This window comes from Leucoraja erinacea, chromosome 7 (assembly GCF_028641065.1).
Source record: "Leucoraja erinacea ecotype New England chromosome 7, Leri_hhj_1, whole genome shotgun sequence".
Lineage (NCBI taxonomy): Eukaryota > Metazoa > Chordata > Chondrichthyes > Rajiformes > Rajidae > Leucoraja > Leucoraja erinaceus.
The window spans coordinates 34,506,609-34,527,462 of record NC_073383.1 but is presented as its reverse complement, the minus strand read 5'-3'; the positions used below and the strand labels follow the sequence as shown (position 1 = coordinate 34,527,462).

The 20,854-nt window shown below is 43.1% G+C and overlaps 1 protein-coding gene across 3 annotated transcripts; it reads left to right on the top strand.

Annotated features, from left to right (window-relative positions):
• Nucleotides 1-460: 460 nt before the first annotated feature.
• On the top strand, nt 461-20,743 carry LOC129698872 (transmembrane protein 41A-like). Of its 3 annotated transcripts, XR_008723739.1 has the most exons (6): nt 461-770; nt 11,523-11,676; nt 12,840-13,001; nt 13,833-13,971; nt 16,978-17,808; nt 17,951-20,743. XR_008723739.1 is itself a non-coding variant. In XM_055638233.1 (5 exons), the coding sequence occupies exons 1-5, from the start codon at nt 511-513 to the stop codon at nt 17,193-17,195; spliced, it is 933 nt and encodes a 310-aa protein (XP_055494208.1). In that variant the 5' UTR covers nt 461-510; the 3' UTR covers nt 17,196-20,743. The 3 variants fall into 3 exon arrangements, 1 of the variants encoding a protein (XP_055494208.1); XM_055638233.1 differs by having other exon boundaries at nt 16,978-20,743; XR_008723740.1 differs by lacking the exons at nt 12,840-13,001; nt 13,833-13,971; nt 16,978-17,808; nt 17,951-20,743 and adding an exon at nt 2,675-2,812 and having other exon boundaries at nt 635-770; nt 11,523-11,661.
• Nucleotides 20,744-20,854: the final 111 nt, after the last annotated feature.

The window sequence follows — 20,854 nt, the reverse complement described above, 5'->3', positions numbered from 1 at the left end:
TACCCACTGGCGCAAGAACCAGGGAACATTGGCTAAAGGTGATTGGGAAAAGGACCGAGAGTGAATGATTGGGTTTTGGGGTGGTAAAGGTCAAAGAGGAGCTGCACTAGTGGAGATCGGGTGGGTGAATGGAACCAGTAGGATTGCTCTACCATTTGGTCGATGGGCGGAACGGCCTCCGCGCCGGCAGGAACGGCCTCTCGCGGGCGAGCCCAGGCTGACCAAAGAGATCTTTGAGGCTGACCGCGCGACTCCTGGTTAACACGTGACGTTCCATCGCATCACGCTCTCTCCAGATGACGTCACTGCGAGTGACCGCTGACAACATCGGGCGCAAACGCGTGTTGGGCGCGCGCGCTTGGCGGTGATGACGCGCCGGTCACGGGCACGCGCCCAGCGGTGATGACGCGCCGGGTACACGGGCGGTGATGGGCCGGTCACGGGCAAAAGATCCTATAGCAAAGCTTTGCTATAAGATCTTTGGGCAGGGGCACGCGCCCTTGTGGAGTGATGAGGCGCCGGCCACGCGCGATCAGATCAGATCAGATCACTGTTCTCTCTGTGGCGGCGCGGTGCTCGGTGTCGAGTGTTCGTCCGTCCGTCCTCCCCGACCCACACCGAGAGCCAGTGTTCATGTCGGCCAATTCTCCTGTCAACTTGTTGCTAATATTCGGCTCCGCAACCTTCTACCTGTACGTGCTGTCCAGGAACCTACCTCATGCGACGTATAAGCGGGAGTCGGTGAGCGAGGAAGAGAGCCAGGAGCAGAGGTAGGCCCCAGGGTTCAGGGTTAAATCCGATTGCCGGTGTAGGACTCCGGGCAGTGTCTGTGGAGGAAGGAGCCCGGTAAACTCTTCCGTCGATGATCCTTAATCGGAACCTCACTGAATTGTAAGAAACCCGCAGCCGAGTTTCGTTTGGTGAGCGCCCGAAGCCAACGATTTAATAAATGGTTACATTTAGCGGTGCTTGAGAGATCAGTCCGCAGACCCGAGCTCCACAAATTTTAATTCTGGGGAGTAATTCGTGTCGCCTTAATATAATCAGAAATATGAGACTGGTTGTGTATCACCAACTATCGCATTTTAAAACGTCCCGGCAAGATGAATTATGTTGGCCCGACGTCAGGACAGTGGTGCTCCTCATCTCAGAGTAACTATCTAATTTTGTTTTAAAATTGTTCATGGAACCAGTTTCCGCTAGCTTTTCAGATGCAAGCTGGAATATTAGCAAAAAGTATCCTCTCTTTCATGTCGTTTCATTATTATTTATAATCTGAGGTATCTGTTTGTTGCTCTGTTAGCAAAATACTTTTTACAACGATATCAAAACTTACTGAAACTTAATGAAAACCTCAAAGGCCACTTCTGTTCCTAAAATTCCAAAGTTTTGTCGATGTGATGCAACTAATTTAATATTTTAGTATGAAGTAAATGTTTTTCTTACAGTTCCAATTGCCTGCACTTTTTGTTGGGTTATAGGGGGGTTGCACGTAAGGTCACTGGGTCATAGGGCTTGACACACGGAGCCGCTCAATCCATCTGGAGGACATCCGTAACTTCCGGTATATGTTATTAATGCAAGAAACGCGTACTTTCCTACCTGTTAAAAACCGCCAAAATGTTGAATTTTTGCGCTGTAAAAACTTGTGGAAGTCGGGGTAAGTGTGAGAGACATGTACCCAACTTCAGAATTCCAAAAGTGAAGCGAAATGAAGGTAAAGGGAAGCGAGAGCTGAAGGGCCAACAGCAGCTAAAGTGCTTGGCGAACATTGTCTGTGCATGGGAATTATCGTGTTTGCTCACTGCATTTCATCAACAGTAAGGCATTATTTGTGTTTTTTCTTGATTCCTTTGGTATCTAAAAAATCTCAGAAGTGATAAATCTGGCTGTAAATTTTCAGAGGCGTTTTCTTTTTGCATGTAAAAACCCATTTGAGAACCATGGGCGATTTAAAAAATTTACAGTCAGATTTATCACTTCTGAAATTTTTTAGATGCCAAAGGAATCAAGAAAAAACACAAATAACGCCTTACTGTTGATGAAATGCAGTGAGCAAACGGCCAATGTTCGCCAAACTCTGGCTGTTGTTGTCTCTTCAGCTCTCGCTTCTATCTAACGTCATTTCTCCTCACTTTTTGAATTTTGAAGTAGGCTAAATGTCTCTCACGCTTATCCCGATTTCCATAATTATTTACAGCGCAAAAATTGACAATTTCGGAGGGTTCTAACGGGCCCGCTATGCTGGAAACAATGGTCAGTGCCTACCTGCAGTTCATCGTGTGTACTCCACTTGGCGTAGCATAGCAACAGTACGGGTCATGGATCGTGACCCGACTGCCGTGAAACCTCCCTATATATTTGCTTTTCAAAAGAATGATTGTTGTGAGCCAAAACTGCAAACTTATGTTCATTGATGAAATGGTTGTAGCAGGTGTTATCCAGGAGAGTATGTTTTGAGGAATCAAATCAAATCACCTTAAAACCTGGAAAGTCATGTGGTTACATAAATGGGTGAATTATTATTTTTACTTTTAGTTAAGTACTCGTTCTTGGGACAAAAATCAAAATGTTTAGAGGAACTCATCAGGCCAGGTAGCATCTGTGATTGGACATTGACATACAATGTTTCCAGTTTTTATCCTAAACAATGTCTATCCATTTCACTCCACAGATGCTGCCTGGCCTGCTGAGTTCCTCCAGTGCACCATTTGCAATCTCTTATGTCTCCATGGTCTTTATTTGGACAGCTCATTGATATATGATTCAGCATTTGCTATTTTTATGTGAACTTTAACTGAGGGGAATAAAGGTCATTATCTTCTTACAAAAAACAAATATTTTTTACCATAAACAATGTATTTACAGTTTAAGCATAAAGTAATCATAGTTATGAGAATGCTTTTGTACTGTGCCCCTGTGAATTGAAAAGTGCCAGCAAGACAATTAGACTTTGCCCTACCAGACGTAAGTTATGGCTGTAGAGAGCTTAACAGTAGAATGCAATATTATACAATCTGTTACTTTTACACTAGATCATATCACTTATGGACTTATTCTGTGATATTTTGGCATTTGTCCTTTAGAAAGCAATGGTGTGTTGCTTCCTTGAGCTCTTGCAGCCTTTCTGGCAAAGGTACTCACACAGCACAGTTGGACAGTGATTCTTCGATTTTGCCCCAACCAACAGTGAAGGATTTTCAAATCAGTGTGGTGTGCCTCCTGGAGTGGGGGGACTTGCAGATGATAATGGAGTGGGGGGACTTGCAGACGAAGTATAAGGAATAAAGTGGACGAGCTTGAGGCTCAGTTAGAGACTGGCAAGTATGATGTTGTGGGAATTACTGAGACATGGCTGCAAGAGGGCCAGGGTTGGGAACTGAATATTCAAGGGTATACCTCCTATCAGACAGGTGGGCAGAGGGGGTGGGGTTGCCCTGGTGGTGAGGAATGAAATTTAGTCCCTTGCAAGGGGTGACATTGAAACAGGTGATGTGGAGTCAGTATAGATAGAACTAAGGAATTGTAAGGGTAAAAATACCCTAATGGGACTAATCTACAGGCCTCCAAACAGTAGCCTGGACATAGGGCGCAAGTTGAATCGGGAGTTAAAATTGGCATGTAGTAAAAGTAATGCTGTGGTTGTTATGGGAGATTTCAACATGCAGGTAGACTGGGAAAATCAGGTTGGTACTGGACCCCAAGAAAGGGGCTTTGTAGAGTGCCTTCATGATGGATTCTTAGAACAGCTTGTATTGGAGCCTACCAGGGAGAAGGCAATTCTGGATTTAGTGTTATGTAATGGACCGGATTTGATAAAGGATCTCAAGGTTAATGAACCATTAGGAGGTAGTGACCATAACTACAATTAATCTACAATTGTAGAGGGAGAAGAGTAGATTTGAGGTGTCAGTGTTGCAGTTGAATAAAGGGGACTATGGGGCCATGAGGGAGGAGCTGGCCAAAGTTGACTGGTAATATACACTAGCAGGGATGACAGTGGAACAAAAATGGCAGGTGTTTCTAGGAATAATACAGAAGGTGCAGGATCAGTTCATTCCTAGGAGGAAGAAAGATTCCAAGGGGAGAAAGGGATGACCATGGCTGACAAGGGACGTCAAGTACAGTATAAAAATTAAAGTGAAGAAGTACAACGTAGCAAAGATGAGTGGGAAGCAAGAGGATTGGGTAATGTTTAAAGAACAACAGAAGATAACCAAAAAGACTATATGGGAAGAAAAGATGAGGTACGAAGGTATGCTAGCCAAGAATATAAAGCACGATAGTAAAAGATTCTTTAGGTATGTTAAGAGGAAACAATTAGTTAAGACTAAAGTTGGACCCTTGAAGAGCAAAAAAGGTGAATTTATTATGGGGAACAAGGAAATGGCAGATGAGTTGAACAGGTACTTTGGATCTGTCTTCACTAAGGAGGACACAAACAATCTTTCTGATATAGTAGTGGCCAGAAGATCTGGGGTGACAGAGGAACTGAAGGAAATCCACATTAGGCAGGAAATGGTGTTGGATAGACTGATGGGCTGATGAATCCCCAGGGCCTGATGGTCTGCATCCCAGGGTACTTAAGGAAGTGGCTCTAGAAATCGTGAATGCATTGGTGATAATTTTCCAATGTTCTATAGACTCGGGATCAGTTCCTGTGGATTGGAGGATAGCTAATGTTATCCCACTTTTTAAGAAAGGCGGGAGAGAGAAAACAGGGAATTATAGACCAGGTAGCCTGATATCGGTGGTGGGGAAGATGCTGGAGTCAATTATAAAAGATGAGATAGCCGAACATTTGGATAGCAACAGGATAGGTCCGAGTTGGCATGGATTTTTTTGAAGATGTAACTAGGAAAATGGACAAGGGAGAGCCAGTGGATGTAGTGTACCTGGACTTTCAGAAAGCATTTGATAAGGTCCCACATAGGAGATTAGTGGGCAAAATTAGGGCACATGGTATTGGGGGTAGAGTGCTGACATGGATAGAGAAGTGGTTGGCAGACAGGAAATAAAGAGTAGAGATTAACGGATCCCTTTCAGAATGGCAGGCAGTGTTGGGACCACAGCTATTTACAATATACATCAATGATTTGGATGAAGGGATTCAAAGTAACATTAGCAAATTTGCAGATGACACAAAGCTAGGTGGCAGTGTGAACTGTGAGGAGGATGCTATGAGAATGCAGGGTGACTTGGACAGGTTGGGGGAGTGGGCAGATGCATGGCAGATGAAGTTTAATGTGGATAAATGTGAGGTCTGGTAGCAAAAACAGGAAGGCTGATGGCTAGAGTGGCCTCCAGGACCGGACAGCGGAACTGCAACTAGTCCCGGGGCTCGCAGGCAACATGGGAACTGCAACTAGTCCCAGGGCTCACAGGCAACCTGGTAACTACAGCTAGTCCCGGGCTCACAGGCAACCTGCAGCTAGTCCCGGGCTCACAGGCAACCTGGGAACTGCAGCTAGTCCCGGGCTCACAGGCAACCTGGGAACTACAGCTAGTCCCGGGCTCACAGGCAACCTGGGAACTGCAGCTAGTCCCGGGCTCACAGGCAACCTGGGAACTACAGCTAGTCCCGGGCTCACAGGCAACCTGGGAACTACAGCTAGTCCCGGGCTCACAGGCAACCTGGTAACTACAGCTAGTCCCAGGCTCGCAGGCAACCTGGGAACTACAGCTAGTCCCGGGGACGCGAAGGATCTGGGAACTGTAGCCAGTCCCGGAGTTCGCAGGTGATCTGGAAACTGCAGAAAACTAATTGAAAAACACGTGAAAACTATGCATTATTACTAATTTATGTATTATTTCTAGTTATTAATTTAGATAGTATGTTATTACCTCCATTTATTAACTATGGCGATATAGATATGGCCTGCCATCCACTCACAAACGTGGGTCCTAGCCCCTATGCAAAAAAGGTTGCTGACCTCTGGATGAAACTAAACCCTTGATCCTGTCCCGCCAGCCTTTATTCTAAATTTAGTAACTCAAAATGGGGGTGCGTCTTCGACGCAGGTGAGTCTTCATTGCCGGGGATTATGGTATGTCTTGCACTTTGGGACTTTTTTCCCTGGAGCGTAGGAGGCTGAAGTGTGACCTTGTAGAGTCATAGATGGGTGCATGGTCAGTCTTTCTCCAGACTAGAGAAGTCTAAAATGAGGTGGGCAAGAATTTAAGGTGAGAGGGGAAAGATTTATCTTGTGATTTAGTGTTAACAATTTATTTTTCTTAAAAATGCTGTTCTTTATATTCTTGGGATGATAATGTTTGAATGCTGCACTGACTGGCTGACATTTTAAATTTCGTTGTACATGGCCCATGTTACAATGACAATAAAGAAACTATTCTATAATAAAGAATATGTAATTGAAAGATTCTGTACATATACAAGTTAATATTTTGTAAGCAAGATATAACTAAGCATGTTCTAAAATTTCACTTGCTTTCCACAAATCCAAATTTGTGAGTATACAGAAGGAGCATGTGCAGCTCTCTGTAAGAATGTGATAGATTGTTGGTGCAGGTATGAGGCAATTGGTCAGGTGTGTGGCAAATACAGTTCGATACGATAAAACTTTATTTATCCCAGGAGGGAAATTGATCTGCCAGCAGTCATAAAACACACTGAAATTAAAGTGAGGAGTGTAAAGGATTGGGGATGTGTAAAGATTTATGGGGAAAAGGGGGGGGGGGGGGGGGTCAGTCTACCCCACAACAGAAGTGAGAGGAGTTGTATAGTTTGATAGCCACGGGGAAGAAGGATCGCCTGGCATTCTGTACTGCTTCTTGGCGGAACCAGTCTGTTGCTGAAGGTACTCATCAGGTTGACTAGTGTGTCATGGAGGGGGTGAGCTGTACTGTCCAAGATGCTCTGCAGTTTGAGGAACATCCTCCCCTCCAAGACCACCTCCCATGAATCCAACTCCACCCACAGGACGGAGCCAGCCTTCCTGATGAGTTTGTTAATCATGCTGGCGTTCATGGCCTTCGCCTTGCTGCCCCAGCACACAACGAAGAAGATGGCTCTGGCCACCACCGATTGGTAGAACATGTGCAGCATCTTACTGCAGACGTTGAAGGAGCTGTGCCTCTCAACAAGTACAGCCGGCTCTGACCCTTGTACAGGGCCTCAACGTTCCTGAACCAGTCCAGTTTACGTCCAGGTACACAAAGTATTTGTACTCCTTGGTAAACTGCGCAATCCACCACTAACTTCTTAGTCTTATCAGTGTTGAGCTGCAGGTGATTCAGCCCACACCACTCAACAGAGTTGTTGACTATACCTCTGTATTCAGCTTCTCTCCCCTCACTGATGCAGCCCACAATTGCAGTCATCTGAAAACTTGTGCAGGTGACAGGAGTCCGAGGTTTATCTGAAGTCCGAGGTGTAGATGGTGGACTAGGAAGGGAGTGAGGACTGTCCCCTGTGGGGCCCATGTGTCGCTCACTACCATGTCCAAGACACAGTTCTGTAGCCTGACATATTGTGGTCATTCAGTTAGGTTGTTGGTGATCCAGGACACCAATGGAGCATCCACCCGCATCTTCGTCAGTTTGCTCCCTAGCAGTTCAGGCTGGATGGTGTTAAAAGCACTGGAGAAGTTTTTAAATAACATGACTCTCACAGTGCTTCCTGGCTTATCCAGATGAGCATAGGAACGATGGAGCAGGTGGATGATGGCGTCCTCAACCCCCATCTTTGTTTGGTAAGCGAACTACAGTGGGCTCAAGTAGGGTTTAACCATGGGTTGCAGGTGAGTGAGCAGCCTCTCCAGGGACTTCATGATGTGTGAAGTCAGCGTCTGTAGTCATTGGAGGAACTGGGACGCATCCTCTTTGGTGCAGGAACCAGGCAGGATCAGATTCCACATCGGAGTAACCCTCTTCAGGCTCCGGTTGAAGATGTGCTGGAGGACTCAAGACAACTGGCTGGCGCACGCTTGAGTACCTTAGGGCTGACTACATTGGGACCCGTGGCTTTGCTTGGGCCGAGTCTGCTCAGCTCTTTCTTCACCTGCTCAGCCTTGATGGTTAGGTGCAACAAAGAAAGGGCAGAAGTAGTGGACCAGGGGGATTGAGAGTCTGTCGGGGAGCAGGGGGAAGGTGGGCAGACGCCCATCCATCAAATTGATTAAAAAAAATAACAGATTTAGCTCGTTGGCCCGGTCCTGATTGCTTTCCCTCCCCAGGCTACTAGTCTTCTTGTAGCCTGTAATGCTCTTCATACAGCTATACACATCCCTCGTGTTCTGCTTAAGTTCCAGCTCCAGCTTCTTCCTGTAGTCGTCCTTGCCGTGTCCTTGTCTCGCCTTCAGGTCTTTCTGCACCCGTTTCACCTCCTCCCTGTCGCCATTCCTGAAGGCCTTCTGGTTGAGAAGGGTCTTTATGTCACTGGTGACCCAGGGCTTGTTTCAAAGGTTCAAAGGTTATTTAATGGTCACATACACCTAGGTATGTGACCATTAAATGTAGCTTTTTGCCATGCAGCACATAAAGAAAGTATACAGACATAACATTAATAAGAGATTTAAACATAAAGAACATCCCCCCCACAATGGTTCTCATTACGAGGGAAGGCACAATGTCCAGTCCCCATCCCCAGTTCACGCATAGTCGGGCCTATTGAGGCCTCAACAGTTGCCTCCACGGAGACCTGATGTTCCAGGCCGTTCTCGCCGGGTGATGGTGCTCCGGCATCGGGAGAATCCTCACAGCGGCTTGGGACACCTGGAACGGCCACTTCCGTACTGGAGGCCGCGGCTTCCGAAGCCAACAGGGCCGCGCCAGATGGAGCTCCACTACTGGCGATCTCATCGAGAGATCCCAGGCTCCCGATGTAAAGTACAGCGCTGCTGCCCGCGGCCGGCCGCTCCACAGTCCCGCAGCTCCGCGATGTTTTTCTCGGTGGTCTTCAGCTCACCGGAGCTCCTGCATGGCGACCCGGGCAAGGCATCGCCCGCTCCGCGATAGCGCTCCAGAGCTGTGCCGCTGCCGAAGCCGTGGTTCTGGGCGGTCCCCGACAGGAAACGTTGTTGGGGAAACAATGTACAGTTATCCACACAAAACATTATCTAGCGGGTAACAATGTCCAACAGTGCATCAATGTCCTCTCCATGGGAACTACAGAGTGCGTCCCATTCTGTGACCTAAAACAGCCTTGTAAAACAATGTAGTTCATAGGTTACACAAAAAAGCTGGAGAAACTCAGCGGGTGCAGCAGCATCTATGGAGCGAAGGAAATAGGCAACCTTTCGGGCCGAAACCCTTCTTCAGACTCATGTAGTTCATAGTATAATGTAGTTCATAGATCAATGTGGTTGTATGTTTTGAGGGGAAAGGTCCAGCAGTAACATACAGATTTACCCTCAATTAGTGAATTTTAACTTGAATTGTTGCTTTAAAGAAGGGTTTTATTTGATTTGTCATGTAATGAAGGTTTCCTTCAAACAACGGCCATTTAAAAAAAATTGTGAACATGGTGTATAAAATTTTAAACAAAGGAATGTTTAAGCTTCAGTCTTGGATTTTGTTGACTCCATTTTCTGAGTTTTTCCTCTTGCTTTCGACTGCATCCTCCTCCTCTGCAGGACGCTTTGCTGCATGACCATCTGCATCATCTCCTTCCTCCTCAGTCATAGTGTATTTAACTCTTTTGTGTATTTAACATTTTTTGTTAAAACTTGTGGTTTGCCATCTGGCAGTAATGGTTGTTGGATCAATGATGTGTAGGATCAGGCTTGTCAAACCAACTGCAATTTGCTTTGGAAATACTAGTCTTGCAAGGAGATGATGGCCTATCTTCTGATGTATTTTTCTTGCATCTATAAAAATTATGCCTTTCATTTGACAAATTTTCAATAACGAAGGATTCTTGAGGAACCCAACTCCTTTGTTAACGATGGATGACCCCAAACATTTTGAGAGATGGGATGCAGAGACTAGATGCATGGATCTTTAAAAACCAAGAACAAATGGAATTATAGGTTTTCTACGAGCGGAAAAGCATTAAAGATATGAATCTTCAAGATTACATTTCTGAAAGATGCTGCATGTGCTGGGCTCAGTGATGATTAGCGATGATATCAAAAAGGTAATTCACAAGTTGAAGCCACAGAATTTTTGGATGTTGGCCTACTACCCCGACACATTTTGTGTGGCTAACTTTCAAACATTTCATCCAAGGGAAGTTGTATTAAGTGCTTTGATTTTTCCCCATGTGATTTTTCATTCAGCAAACTCAGCTCTTGTTCCGTCATGAAGGTACGTTGCTCTAGCCCATTGATTAATTCATCTGTCAACTCAATTAATGTGTCAATAATAATTCTTTCAGCTACATCTGTTTTACCTTCATCACTGTTGCCTTCATCACTCATTGTTTTTAATCAGGATTCGGAACAATATCCATCATTTCAGTCAGTATAGTGATGAACAAAGGGTGCATCTTTGCCGACATTCATCCACTTGGCCAGATTCTTCATTAAGCTGACTTGGCTGCAGGTCCCATAAAACCCGTTGCATCCTAAAGCAACTCATGGACAACTTCCTCTCCTTTAAGATATTAAACCTTGTAAAGTCATTGTCAACATTTGCATTAGCTGAATTATCGAACATCATGCCATAAATTATGCCAGCATTTCTTTAGGCCCGCGGGCATTTACTTTTTCCTATCACCGTGGTTTACAATTGTGTGTGCCTGCTGCATTTGAGCAGCCTAAAATCGTAACTGCATGCTGAGATGATTTGAATCTTGTGGGCCCTTCTTCGTTCTATGCTGTTAATGTCCTTTGCAGTGTGCACTGCCAATGCAATGCAGTTTCATTTGTGTTATACACTTGCTCAGGATTAAGCTACAAGCTTGGCAAATTTTTCCACATACACTGCAGCTCATTCGTGTTTTGCAGACAGGCCCGGAGATGCGGGAGAGTCAGGGCCTGGGCCTGCTGGTGCCGGCACATCACAGGCAATTTAGAACGTAGGGCACGAAAGGTGAAATGTTGTGAAAAGTGGCAGATCAACTGTCGAAGCCTGTAATCCAAGTTGGGTCCGAACTGCGAGGTTGGGAACTGGAGCTGGAATCCCAGAGGTAGAAGATGGAGGAGTAGGCAAGCACTGAGAAAACAAATGTGGCTGTGGTAACGGGACTGGGTTAAAACATGGTCGGATAGCAGGAGGAATCGCAGAGGGGGAGCAGTGAGAGAGGATGTTGCTGAACTCTTGTCGGAGAGAGGAGAACTTCAAAGTAGACATACCTTGAGATTTCGCAGTGGAGCAGACAAAACTTGTGGGAAGGAATGCTGGTTTAAATCGAAGATAGACACAAAATGCTGGAGTAACTCAGCGGGACAGGCAGCATCTCTGGAGAGAAAGGATGGGTGATGGTTTCCTATATTGCAGCCCGTTATCTGTCATATATATTCCTAAGTTAAGAAGTTTGTAGAATATTTTCCTTGGTGAATTATTTGTCTGTTTATCCTATTTGGAGACGGTCATGAAAGTTTTTTGAATTTTTTCCATAGGTCGTTGACGTTTCCATCTGATCTTGAAGAGTTGCGAGCAATTGCTGGATTGCTGTATTCATACAAAGCAGAGCACACTGGTTATGTGTTGTTACTTTTCTGCAGTGCGTACCTCTACAAACAGACATTTGCAATCCCTGGCTCATCCTTCTTGGCAAGTATTAAGCGCTAATGACATTGGTAACTTTTTTAAATGTGTAAATATGAATAACTTGTGAATCAATAAAAGATTTTAGAAATGCAAATAAAAAATAAGATAAGAAAATAAGCAATTTTTCGCTATTTCTTATCTTAAATTATGCTAATTATTTATTGCTGACAAGAAAGAGCTTTTCCATTCACCCTAATTATTCGGCACAATTAAATCTCTCCTGAGATTCCACTACAAAGAGACTTTTAGTCACCTTCCTTTTGGAGGCAATTTTGGTTTCAAGTTGCTACTTTGCATTATCTGACATCCTTGTATTTTTTCCCCCTTGTTTCTATCTAGTTTCCTTTTAAACCAGGGGTCGGCAACCTACGGTCCCTGGGTCAAATGCGGCCCATAACCCGAAATCATCTGGCCCGCAGGCGGATTTTTTTCCCCGTAATCAACCGGCCCACCGAGCGCCCCCCCCCCCCCCCCCCCCCCCCCCCCCCCCCCCCTGAGCGCGGCAGAGTGCTTTCCCGAGCGTGGCCGAGCTCTGGCTGTACGGCATCCTGCGCAAAGCCGCCCGCACGGCCGCGCACCTTCTGTGAACACGTTTAAGAAAGAACTGCAGATGCGGGAAAAATTGAAGGTAGACAAAAATGCTGGAGAAACTTAGCGGGTGAGACATGCAAGGATTGCATGAGGCTGCCTCACCCGCTGAGTTTGTCCAGCATTTTTGTCTACCTTCTGTGAACACGTGATTTGATGCCTGCCATCTGGGGCGAGTTGGGGGCGGGATCCATGTGTACACGTGATGGAATGTGGCTCGCCATCTGCTCACAGACATGGGCCCCGGCCCCTATGCAGAACAAGGTTGCGGACCCCTGCTTTAAATGTTACTCATAGCTATTCCTATAGTTGAAAGTTCTGCTCTTAAATTTCTTCTGAAGTATTTATTGGTATTTGGATAAAGTAGGGACTAGGTTTTAACTGACACGAAGGTTTTCCTTGCGTTATAAATATAATATAAAATGAATATAAAATGAAGAATACCATAGTTCTTTCCTGGGACTTCAGAACAAGTTTTCCATTTAGAACTCTTGAAGATTTTCACGCATTGCTACAATGGGTTAATTACCTTACTCATCTATCTTCCTCATGAACCAATATCTTTTTCTCTTGTGCAGAATATATTGGCAGGTGCATTATTTGGACCATGGCTCGGCCTTGCCTTGTGCTGTGTTTTAACTGCCATCGGAGCAACTTTCTGCTTCCTGCTCTCCAGGGCATACGGCAAACAGTTTGTTGTACGTCGATTTCCTGAGAAACTCGCAATACTGCAAGAAAAGGTAAATCCTATTCCATTACTTTCGCACTAGAGTATATTCATATGGTTTAAGGCAACTCAAGATGCAAAAAAATCACAGACTTTCTGCTGAGAAAGATTGAGTGTGCACTGCTACAAATGTGTTACAACAGAAAAAAATGTGACTGTTTAATCCTAATTGTTGATTGCCTTCTGCCAAATTCTAATTTTGCTGTCAACATTCTGACCCCACAGTGCTGTTCTATTTCAGCATTAAAATGGCGTGAACTAGTAATCAAATGTTATTCCATACTAATGCATAAAGCAATGCATTTAAATCTATAATAAATAGTGGTTTATTCAAATAGTAATTATTATAACTTGCTACAAGAGAAAAGGATTTCAACTATCCAGTCATTGCATAAGCCTTGCTAATTTCACTTATTTTTCTTAAATATTCATGTGCAAACTGCATTCTATCTGAGATCACTAAATGTCCATCCTTGTTCTATGGTGCCACACAGGGAGTTCCTGATTGTAATTATGCCATTATGGTTGCTTTCTATCCAAATCTCAGATATTTATGGGAGTGCTAGAAACATCTGTTATTGTTCATACCAGCTTAATCATATCTTTGTAGATTATTATACATTATGTGCTAATCCCAGTTTCTCTTTAAATGTGGTGAGCATTTTTCCTACTCCAGTTTTAGGAATAGAGTTCCTGCTCCGGCCAATTATCTCAATTTTTTTGGCCTCTAAGTTAGGAGAACTAGCTCATGCAATGATATTATTATAATGCTTGTCTGTTTGAAAAATTGATTTTACTTGTTAAAGCTATAATTGTCTAATTATTTATGGTTTTATGTTGACAGGTACAAGAGAATAGGAACAGCCTGTTTTTCTTCCTCTTGTTTCTCAGGTTTTTCCCCATGACACCAAACTGGTTCCTCAACATCACATCTCCTATCCTGAATGTCCCTCTTACCCATTTCTTCTTCTCCATTGTTGTTGGTAAGACATATTCATAACTCAAATATTTGTTGTCATTATGTTGAGAAAGGACAAGAATATAAAGTCCATTCAGACTGTGGAAACTTGTGCATTACCCACTTGTAAATCAAAATATCCTTTTCTTATTCTAACTCAGTTGCATTCTTTGCTATTCTAACCACATTGATACTGATCCATCAGTTAACTGCCCCCTCCCATTGTATCATTAAGCTGAATTTTGAACATCGATAATGTTTTTACCTCATTCGAGCATTGCGGCAGGTAATCCCAAACAGAAGCTTCATTTACACTTCATGCTTACCAGTAATGCAATAATGTCAGTGATTACAGTTTTGTCTTACACCCATTCAAATTGTACATTATGCACAAATGCTGTTTATTCATTGTTCTTATCCTGCAATGTCCTGGAATTCAGACACTACCTCAGTGCCACAAGGAATCTGTATCTGGGAAGACGCATTACCCCAACCTCAAGGCAATCAATGCATACTGTTAAAGAGGCCAAAAGATATTACCTGTCTAATATAATAGTGTCTAAGCGTCACGACCCACGTGTGTTATTCAAAACCATTGATTCCGTTTTAAATGCCCCACAGCCTGTCTGCCTGGAAGCATCGTCCGAATTGTGCAATGACTTCCTGCACTTCTTTATCAATAAGGTTGTTTCTATAAGGGCTCTCATCTCAGCTCCTGCCTCTGACCCCTCTGTTCCGGCCCCATGCCTGGTGGCATTCGATAAGTTTGTGCCTCTGACATTGTCGGGTCTAGAGGATGTGGTTAGCCATATCAAGCCGTCGGGTTCCCCTTGTGATGCTGTCCCTCCTCTTCTTTTTAAAGAGGTTTTCCCGAGTATAGGGCAGTCGGTTCTCGCCATCATAAACAGTAGCTTGTGTTCTGGGGTTGTCCCCGAAAATTTTAAACATGCAGTAGTGCAACCACTACTTAAGAAACCTGGCCTGGATCAAACTGTTCTGGCCAATTTTAGGCCGATCTCCAAGCTGCCATTTATCTCTAAAATCATGGAGAAAGTAGTTTATGCTCAGCTGAAACTCTTCCTGGACGAGCACAATATTCGGGAGGTTTTCCAGTCTGGATTCAAAGCTATGCATAGCACAGAGTCAGCTCTGCTAAGGGTTTTTAACGACATCCTCCTGGCAAACGACTCCGGTAATTATGTGGTTCTTGTCTTGCTGGACCTATCTGCCGCCTTCGATACAGTGGACCATGGAATTTTAATTTCCCGATTACAGCACCAAGTGGGCATCTGTGGCAGTGCCCTGGGATGGTTCAGGTCCTATCTGGCAGACAGAACCATGCGTGTAAGCCTTGCTGGCTTTGAATCCTCTTCCGCTCCCTTGGCATATGGGGTTCCATAGGGCTCAATTTTAGGGCCCCTGCTCTTCTCTCTATACCTACTTCCTCTGGGCTCAATTTTAAGAAGGCATGGCATCTCCTTTCACTTTTACGCAGATGATAGCCAGTTATATATGCCACTCAGGAAGGAAGACGACTATTCTCTAAAATCACTTCTGTCCTTGTCTTGAGGACATTAAGTCCTGGATGGCCTTAAACTTTCTGGGACTTAATGAAAAAAAGACAGAGGTGATTTTGTTTGGCCCCAATGGCTGCCGTGAACCTCCCTTTGTTGACTTGGGTCCACTGGCATTGTCCGTAAAGCCAACAGTTTTAAACCTGGGTTTTAGGATGGACCGTGATTTTAAACTAGATAAACAAATAGGTGCGGTGGTTAAGTCCAGCTTCTTTCACCTAAGGAAGCTGGCAAAGGTGAAGCCCATTCTCGAGCGGCAGCATTTTGAAACAGTAATCCATGCCTTTATTACATCTAGGCTGGCTTACTGTAACGCACTCTACTCTGGAGTCGCACGAGCTTCATTGGCTCGTCTCCAGCTGGTTCAAAATGCTGCCGCTCGCCTCTTAACCGGAACTCGAAAGAGGGAGCACATTACGCCAATTTTGGCCTCCCTTCACTGGCTCCCAGTGCACTTTCGAGTTCATTTTAAAATTATTTTATTTGTTTTTAAATCGTTGAATGGGCTCGCCCCGCCTTACCTCTCTGAGCTGCTCCACCCATACACTCCTGCCCGGTGCCTCAGGTCAGCTGATCAGCTGCTCCTTGAGGTACCAAGGTCTAAGCGGAAGCTCAGAGGGGATAGAGCCTTTTCTGTTGCTGCTCCGGCACTCTGGAACACCTTGCCGTTGCACATCAGACAGGCCCCCTCACTGTTCATCTTCAAATCCACCCTAAAAACTAATTTTTATTCTCTGGCTTTCGACACTGGCTGAGACATTGCTCCTGTTTTTAGTGCTTTTAATGTCTTAATTTTTACTGTTTTATAGTCCTTTGTTTTACAGTTTTTAATGGTTTGTAATAACTTCTTGTCCATGAGTTCTCATGTACAGCACTTTGTGGCAACTGCAGTTGTTTAAAGTGCTTTATAAATAAAGTTGTTATTATTATTATTATTATTATTATCCTTGCTGAGTATTTTCATTGCTGATTTCTGATTTTTTTTTAAATCCTTTCTCAAATCCTTCTATAAGTTGTCCCTAATGTGTAGGATAGAACTAATATATGGGCGATTGTTGGTCAGCACAGACTCAGTGGGCCGAAGGGCCGGTTTCCACGCTTTATCTCTAAACTAAACTAACCTAATTACTGTGTCCTCTAATTGGGGGGCTAGATTTCTTCAATACAAGATTCTTCTGTAGCTGAGAATTGGAATGCTGAACAAGCATGGTGGAGAGCTTCACACATACTTTCTCAATTATGGGTAATCAAAAGAATTTAACTGCTTATAATGCAGAGGATTTTCATTGTAACCATGGTATTTTCTTGGCTCAACAAAGTTCCCTTCAAAAAATAAATGTTTATGTATATTTACTTTTGGGAATATATCACATTGATCATCTGTGATAATAAGAAATGTTCTATTTGTAAGAGCTTTATAATGCTCACGATTAAAATTGTTGCTTTTCTCTTTTCAGGTCTTCTTCCTTATAATTTTATCTGTGTGCAAACCGGCTGCATCCTATCTGAGATCTCCTCACTAGATATCCTGTTCTCATGGTCCATTCTCGTGAAACTGCTAGCCATTGCCATGGTGGCACTTGTGCCAGGTGCTGTAATCAAACACTGCAGCCACCACCAGCTGGGCGAAAAGGTCAAAAATGGTCATGTAGATAATGGTCGAAAAACTCAATGATTGATGCTAATCTTCTGCGATTTACAATTTTATAATATTATGAGAGTCTTAATATGAAGAAATCTTCCTGAAATGTAGTTATATTTGTACTGTAGATGCCTGTTCAGTAGAATCTGAACCATAGAATTTAAATAGTGTTCAAAGCACTAAATGTGCATTTTTCTACGAGCTACCTGTTTGGGTTAAATCCGTTTGGGTTAAATCTGTCCAACTTACCCACCAGTTAATTCTTCACACAAGTGAAGTCAGATAGTTCATCATTTCTAAAACTCAGAACACTGCACTAACGAGTAGGTTGCTGTCTTGCATTACGGGTAATTAAAATACTGTCAATAAGTACAGAGATGAGATGGGTGTTTTTATTAAACCACTTAAATTCTCAGCTAGTCAGAATCATGACAATTATTTTCCTTAAATGTAACTGTTTAAGTCTATTTGTTTTTGACAATTATCAATTGATACGAAAAAGCCTTTGAGTAAAGTAACAGGAGAAGCAGCATTTGCACTGTTTCACTTCAGTTTATGTGGATTAGTCAAGCTATAGCTTGCTGATGTCACTAGTCTTTCCAGATTAGGGAGCAGAGCATTAGGGCTATAGGTCTAATGGTTCTAGGTCCTTTAAGGGCCTGTCCCACTTGGGTGTCACCACGTCACGCAGATGGCGCGCAAAGATTTTGTACATCCCAAAATCCTGGGGTGCATCGTGCATCGTGACACGTAAATGATGTTGTGTAAATGACGCCCAATTGGGACAGGCCCTTTAGTCTTTTTGATTGTCAAGTCTTGCCGGTGATCTAGGTATCCTTGGGCCTTTGTTTATTTGGACTCTTCCTTGGGCCTCCATTTATTTCAATACTTTAACTACATTTATTTGGCATCATGGTTCCATGTTTCTCCAGATCTCCTTACAATATGAGGTAATTCTATCTATCAAGTCAATGCCAGCTCACAGGGTAGTCCCATTCCTCAATTAAGTTTTCCTGTACTATATTTCCCCCACATTCCCATTAATTCCATCACCATCCTACACCAGGGGCAATTTACAATGGCCAACCTGTACATTTTTGGATAGGGGAGTGTGGGGGAACCTCTTGCAGTCACAGGGAGAACTTGCTAATACCATTAGAAGTCGGAATCACACCCGGTCACTGAAGTTGTGAAACTGCTGCCGAGTAATCAGCATTTCTGAAGCACTTATCTTTTATTCTGATGTCTTAAAATTCAAGAGTTCTATGCATAGAATTATGGGAATGGTGATAACAGTTGATGGAAATTTTAACCTCTTAACAGTGAATAGAAATTTGACAGGATACGAATAGTGACATAATTTTCCCTTCCTGCCCAATCTACTTCGTTGTTAAATTAATAAAAAGTAAAACCAGCTTTGTTGGATAACTCTTTCAAAGAACAACAGTGACAAATGGCCTCCTGTTCCATAGGATCAAATGATTTATATTGTCCTGGAGAGTCACACGTCCTTCAATGGATTTTATCCTACAGTCATCTGAAACAATGGCAAAAGACTACCAGAGCTGAGCTGTAAGGTCTAGTTTCAAGGGCATGTTACTTGATTTACAGTCAACTGTATTCTTTATTAAATTAAAAATAGAATTGCCTGTTAATTGTGGCAGTGCAGTGACATCTTTGTCCTGTGTTCAGTGGCAGTGAATTGTAGCTTAATTTTAGCCGTATGCAGAATATTTCATCTCAGTGCTGCAAAACTACTCGGAGAACAGTAGCTAGAATTTGTTGTGCCCACGTTCACCTTTGCATTTAAATATAAAAATTCTTCAGAAAAATGAAGCTTTAAAGCTTTTTTATAGTGCCTTTCACTCTTAATATTTTGTCTGCAAACCCAGTGACCTCTTCAAATTTTTAGTGAGATTGGTTCGGCACAAATATTGTCTAGAGTGCCCTGTGAATTTAATGAATGTCCCAGATTTCATCTGAAGGATGGTATTTGCAGTATTGCAGTGCTCTTAGTACTGCATCGGAATCAGAGAAACGATCCCTGCTTGACACTCCCTAAATTGTATGTTGGTTTACATAGCTCATTGCATAATCTTAAGTATGATGCTAAGGGAATGAATTGCTCTGTTCAAAGGATGAGGATTCTATTTACGAGGATGTAGGCAGGACTCAAGAGTCTGAGCTATAGGGAGAAGTTGAGCAGGTTAGGACTTCATTCTTTAGAAGGCAGAAGGATGAGGGGTGACCTTAGAGGTGTACAAAATCATGACAGGAATAGATCGGGTAAATGCGCATTCTTTTGCCCAGAGTAGGGGAACCGAGAACCAGAGGACATAGGTGAGGGCAGAAAGATATAACAGGAATCTAAGGGATAACTTTACACACAAGTTAGTGGGTGTATGGAACAAGCTGTCAGAGGAGGTAGTTGAGGCACGTACTATCTCAAAGCATTTAGACAGGTACATGGATAGGATAAGCTTAGAGGGATATGGGCCAACTGCAGGCAGGTGGGATTAGTGTAGATGGAACGTGTGGGTAAGATGGGCCAAAGGGCTTGTTTCCTTGCTGTGTGGCTGGGGCTGAGGCAAGACATTTTATCTGTATGGGGAATATGCATTGCCCCCAGTTTTTCCTTGACCTTGGTCAGTGAAATTAAGTGATAGGATCATTCTCCAATATTTGAAATGTAATTGTGAAATGTGCATAGGGATTGGCTCTCAGCTGAGAGTAAACTGCAGTACTCCCCAGTATGTTAACATACAAGAGGATTGGTAAGCTTTGAATTTCAATACATCCCAGTAAAAGTCGTCTGAAGATTGATAATTTGCATATGAAGTTTTCTGTAATTACTTTCCAATGGAAGACAATGCATATTCTTTTGCATCGAGTAGATTTCAGCACAGACATAGCCACATAACTAAATGTCTTTGACATGGTTCTCTTTGCCTGCAGTCCCACTATCTTCACTTCAGCTTGGCACCCGTAAGTCCAAGGTTATACAAAAACATTAAGTGATTGAATGTGTAAACACCCTAACAATAGGCTTGTTTGATCCATCATTGAAGGTTTAAGAGCAGAGCTGTGTTAATGCACATGTCTGCACAGTTCCGTCCTGGCATTGAACATTGGAAATGCAACCATGCAAAGTTAACAAGATGTTGCCAACTACAAAATCAAGCATGGCTACTAATTTCTGTTTGGTAGCTGCAATATAATTTGCACCCGAAGAGAGGATTTGTGGTTAATGCACCATATTGAGGTGTAAATGGATTTTGATGCACTTTTTAAATTGATTTCTTGGATTTGTAATCTTTGATGATCTTGTCAAGTTTTTATAAACCAAAAAAGTCAGTATTGCTTTATATATTGTGAATGATATTTTCTATAAAAATTGTAGATACATCCCAGTATCTCCAAAAAACTTTGACTTTACCAAAGGAGTGTTTACATTGCAGGTTTTTAGTGATTGCACTTCATTTTCTCCGCATTAAGTGGAATGGATCTGTGATTTTAAATTTCATGTGTGATTTGTTTAAATGTGCAGCACACTTTGAAATAATAAAATATTATAAAATCAATCTTGCGTTCCTTGTTTTTAAAATGCAAATTAGTGACGTGGTTAATGTATGGCTAGAGTTGCATGGTGAACGAGCTTTGTACAATATTTCAATAAATACAATCAGTAAAAT